Below are 4456 nucleotides of genomic sequence, written 5' to 3'. Positions count from 1 at the left end.
TTTGTATTGTGTTTAAGTGAAATGAGATCCTCTGGCTGAAGGTACAGGAGAAAGGAGGGTTCTTGGTCCTGTATGGAGACAAAATGATAATTCTTTTTTTTAATATTTATTTATTTATTTATTATGTATACAGTATTCTTTCTGCGTGTATGCCTGAAGGCCAGAAGAGGGCACCAGACCTCATTTCAGATGGTTGTGAGCCACCATGTGGTTGCTGGGAATTGAACTCAGGACCTTTGGAAGAGCAGGCAATGCTCTTAACTGCTGAGCCATCTCATTCTTAATGTTAAGTACCCAGAAAGACAAACGAGATAGCCCCACAGAGGTATTAGTACTTCTTCTTTATAGGAGCAATGGGAGGAAAACCTTCCTGCATTTTTTCATGAATACTAGGGGGATTTGAGCGTTCAGTTGCTGAGCAGCATAGGAAAGAGCTTCTAGGACTTGTCAAAAGTAATGTGTGTGAACTGAGAAGACACCTCCAGCCCTAGCTATCACTAAGTCAGTGGAATCTGGCTGCTTGCACACTGGACAAACTATAGCTTCCTTCACTGTTTGCTTAGGCTAAGAAGAGTTCCTAGATTAGTATTTGTATGTTTGTACGATCTGTAGAGGCAGGTTGCTAAAAGCCAAAGTGCTATGACCCTCCTGAAAGTACTTATAGGATCTCATTATCCCTCCTCCAGGTCCGCAGAGTACTTGATTTCCAGCCCACACTCCTATCTGCTGATTCTAACCACAGCCATCATGCCCAGGGGACAAAAGAGTAAGGCCCGTGCTCGCGAGAAACGCCGCCAGGTCCAAGTTGAGGTCCAGGGGTCCAATGATGCTCAAGCAAAGGCAGCAGAGAAAGAAGAGTCACCCTCCTCTTCTGCTTGTGATCCTGGAGATGCGGTTGCAAGCACGTCTACTGCTAGCTTCCCTCCGAAGTCTAAGTCTCAGGGCAAAGCACCTACCATCACCGCTGGTAAAGGTGCGACCCGAGGAAGATCTGGTAAAGGTGCCAGGGGCCGAAGGGATCAAAATCCTAGTTGCTCTATGGTCTCACAGTCCACTGGGAGCCCCCAGAATGATCTTCTAACAAGGAAGACGGGAATGCTGATGCAGTACCTGCTTTGCAAGTACAAAATGAAGCAGCCAATGAATAAGGGAGAAATGCTGAAAATTATCAGCAGACGATTCAAGGAGCACTTCCCTGAGATCCTCAAGAAAGCCTCTGAGCGCTTACAGCTTGTGTTTGGACTTGAAGTGAAGCAAATCAAGCCCAATGGTAGCTACTACACCCTTGTCAGTAAGTTAGACCCCAGCATTGGTGGGACTCTGACCACTGGCTTGCCTTTTCCCCAGAATGGGCTTCTGATGCCTCTGCTGGGTGTGATCTTCTTAAATGGCAACCGTGCCACTGAGAAAGAGATGTGGGATTTCCTGAATATTTTGGGAATCTTTGATGGGAAAGTGCATGTAATCTTTGGGGAGCCCCGAAATCTCATCACCAAAGATTTCGTTAAGGAAAAGTACCTGGAGTACCAGCAGGTAGCTAACAGTGATCCTCCATCCTATGAATTCCTTTGGGGTCCCCGGGCTCATGCTGAAACCACCAAGATGAATGTCCTAATGTTTTTGGCCAAGGTCAATGAGACCGTTCCTCAGGCCTTCCCATCTCATTATGAAGAGGCTTTGAGAGATCAGGAAGAGAGAGCCCAGGCTCAAGCTGTAGGCAGGAGTGGCACTACTGACTAAGATATGGCAGAGTAGAAAGTCACATCTAGTGACTCCTCTTGCTCCTAGAGAAATAAAAGGCAGATACAGCCTTAGGTTTGGAGCAGAGTTTCCCAACTTAAAAGTAGCGAGAGGCTGATAGTTCATAATGTGTCTCTTCTTGTGCTTTGGTTATACATTAGTATTTTTCAAGTTCCCTTTTCTTGAAGCCCTTATTTAGATTCAGAGTCAATAGTTATAAATGACATAGGTCATAGTATTTGTTGCTGGAAGATTTAAGTGTAAGAACTTTGGTATTCTCTATTACATTTTAAAAATCCTTGAATCTTTAAGTTGAAGAGCAAGCAGCCGTGAATTTGTAATGGATATTTTCCTCAAATGTGTGAAAGAGTGTAATTTGTTTCGTAAAATAGAGGAAAACAAATCAAAATGTATAAGCTGTCATTTTCCCTTATTCACTTTTGTTTCTATTCCACTTTTTGGTAAAGTTTGAAGAAATGTGCTTAGTTGTTAACTGAATAAAAATGCAAACAAGAGAAAATGTCTTCTTTGCTCAATAGATCATTTTCCTCTTTGGAAGATTGCTAGTGTTACACCTAGCCCACAGTGTGCCATGAGGAAGGAAAGGGATGGCACTTTGGGGTTCCAAAGATTTTATTTATTCACCACATAAACAGGTAACTGATCCGTCAGGGATGCAGGACAAGGACTTGGGAGCGGGAGCTTTTATTTCTCCTGGCAGCCCTGAGCATGGGGAGAAGTGGGTTTATAAGCACAAAATTCAAACATTTGTTGCCAAGTTACAGTTATAATTTCCACCAGTCAGGGTTTAGAGAGTAGGGGCTTCTTTGAATGTTCTAGCATCGTCAAGCCTTTCAGTCCAGTCAATCAGATTCATTTGTTCCTTCTGCTGTTAAGAACAACCATCAGGCACAGAGGCGCAGCGGCGGTGGCGCCAGACGCCCAGAGGCGCAGCGGCGGCGGCGCCAGACGCCCAGAGGCGCAGCGGCGGCGGCGCCAGACGCCCAGAGGCGCAGCGGCGGCGGCGCCAGACGCCCAGAGGCGCAGCGGCGGCGGCGCCAGACGCCCAGAGGCGCAGCGGCGGCGGCGCCAGACGCACAGAGGCGCAGCAGCAGCGGCCAGACCCAACCAGCTGGGACAGGCGTGCAATAAGGAGAGCAGATCGCCCTACTACAATTGAATCAAAGAGGTAGGCCTTTGGTTGGCCAGGTCACTGGCACAAGGGGAGCCTGGTCCTGTCCTGAAGATCCTTCGGAGGGGTGAGAGGGTTCTTGGCCTGCAGCAGGAACCACAAAAGAGAGTGAGGGCATTTTGTAAGCGGAGCCCTTGGCCAGCAGGGAAACCTGATCCGGTTTCTAAAGGATCCATTGGATAGGATCAATAGGAGGAGATGGGCAGGCGCCAAGGCAAGAACTCACCCAATAATCCGAAAAACAACATGAAAACATCAGAACCCAATGATCTTACAACAGAAGTATTTGAACAACCTAACACAGAAGAAGTGGAAAAAATCGACTTTATGAAGATAATAGAGTCCCTTAAACAACATGTAAAAAATGCCCTTATAGAAATGGATGAGAAGTATAACAAAAAGTTTGAAGAAATGAGTAAATACGTACATGATACCCTGGGAAACCAAGAAAAAACCATCAAACAGGTAATGGAAACCGTTCAAGAATTGAAAACTGAAATGAAGGCAAAGAAGAAAATACAAACTGAGGACCAGCTGGATATGGAAAATCTAGGCCAACGAGCAGAGACTACAGAAACAAGCATAATCAATAGAATACAAGAGCTAGAAGAAAGACTCTCAGATGCTGAGGACACCATAGACAAAATAAACGAACAGATCAAAGAAAACAGCAAAGCCAACAAATTCTCAACACAAACATTCAGGAACTATGGGACACAATAAAAAAACCAAACCTAAGAATAATAGGAATAGAAGAAGGAGAAGAGTCACAGCTCAAAGGCTCAGAAAATATTTTCAACAAAATTATGGAAGAAAACTTTCCCAACTTAAAGAAAGATATTCATTTAAATATTCAAGAAGCATACAGAACACCAAACAGACTGGATCAAAGAAAAACATCTCCTCACCATATAATAATCAAAACACAAAATATACAGGTTAAAGAAAGAATATTAAGAGCTGCAAAAGAAAAAGGGCAAGTAACTTATAAAGGTAAACCGATCAGACTTACACCTGACTTCTCGATGGAAACTATGAAAGCCAGGAGGTCCTGGATAGAGGTTCTGCAGAAGCTAAGAGACCATGGATGCAAACCCAAACTACTATACCCAGCCAAGCTATCGTTCACTATCAACGGAGAAAACAAGACATTCCAGGATAAGAACAAATTTAAACAATACGTAGCCACAAATCCAGCCCTACAGAAAGTAATAGAAGGAAAATCGCAACCCAAGGAATCCAACACTGCCAACACTGCCTACAATAACCCAGGCATCTAATGACCCTTCACGAGCACATCTCAAAGAAAGGAGACACACAATCTCTACTACCGAAAGCAATAAGAATAACCGGAGTAAACAACCACTGGTCATTAATATCACTTAATATTAATGGGCTCAATTCACCTATAAAAAGGCACAGGCTAAAAGATTGGATACGAAAACAGGATCCAACATTCTGCTGTTTGCAAGAAACACATCTCAACCACAAAGACAGGCACCTACTCAGAGTACAGGGTTGGGA

At 44.2% G+C, this 4456-nt stretch overlaps 1 protein-coding gene across 1 annotated transcript; it reads left to right on the top strand.

Annotated features, from left to right (window-relative positions):
* The first annotated feature begins 747 nt into the window (after positions 1-747).
* On the top strand, positions 748-1788 carry LOC121438966 (melanoma-associated antigen B4-like). Its single transcript, XM_041639469.1, is given in 1 exon segment — positions 748-1788. A coding segment is annotated over 1 exon segment (1041 nt).
* Positions 1789-4456: the final 2668 nt, after the last annotated feature.

This window comes from Microtus oregoni, unplaced genomic scaffold, assembly GCF_018167655.1.
Source record: "Microtus oregoni isolate MIOR12 unplaced genomic scaffold, Mior012 000059F_ref0000304, whole genome shotgun sequence".
NCBI lineage: Eukaryota > Metazoa > Chordata > Mammalia > Rodentia > Cricetidae > Microtus > Microtus oregoni.
The sequence above is the reverse complement of the archived record's forward strand: the minus strand, read 5'-3'. Positions and strand labels throughout refer to the sequence as shown.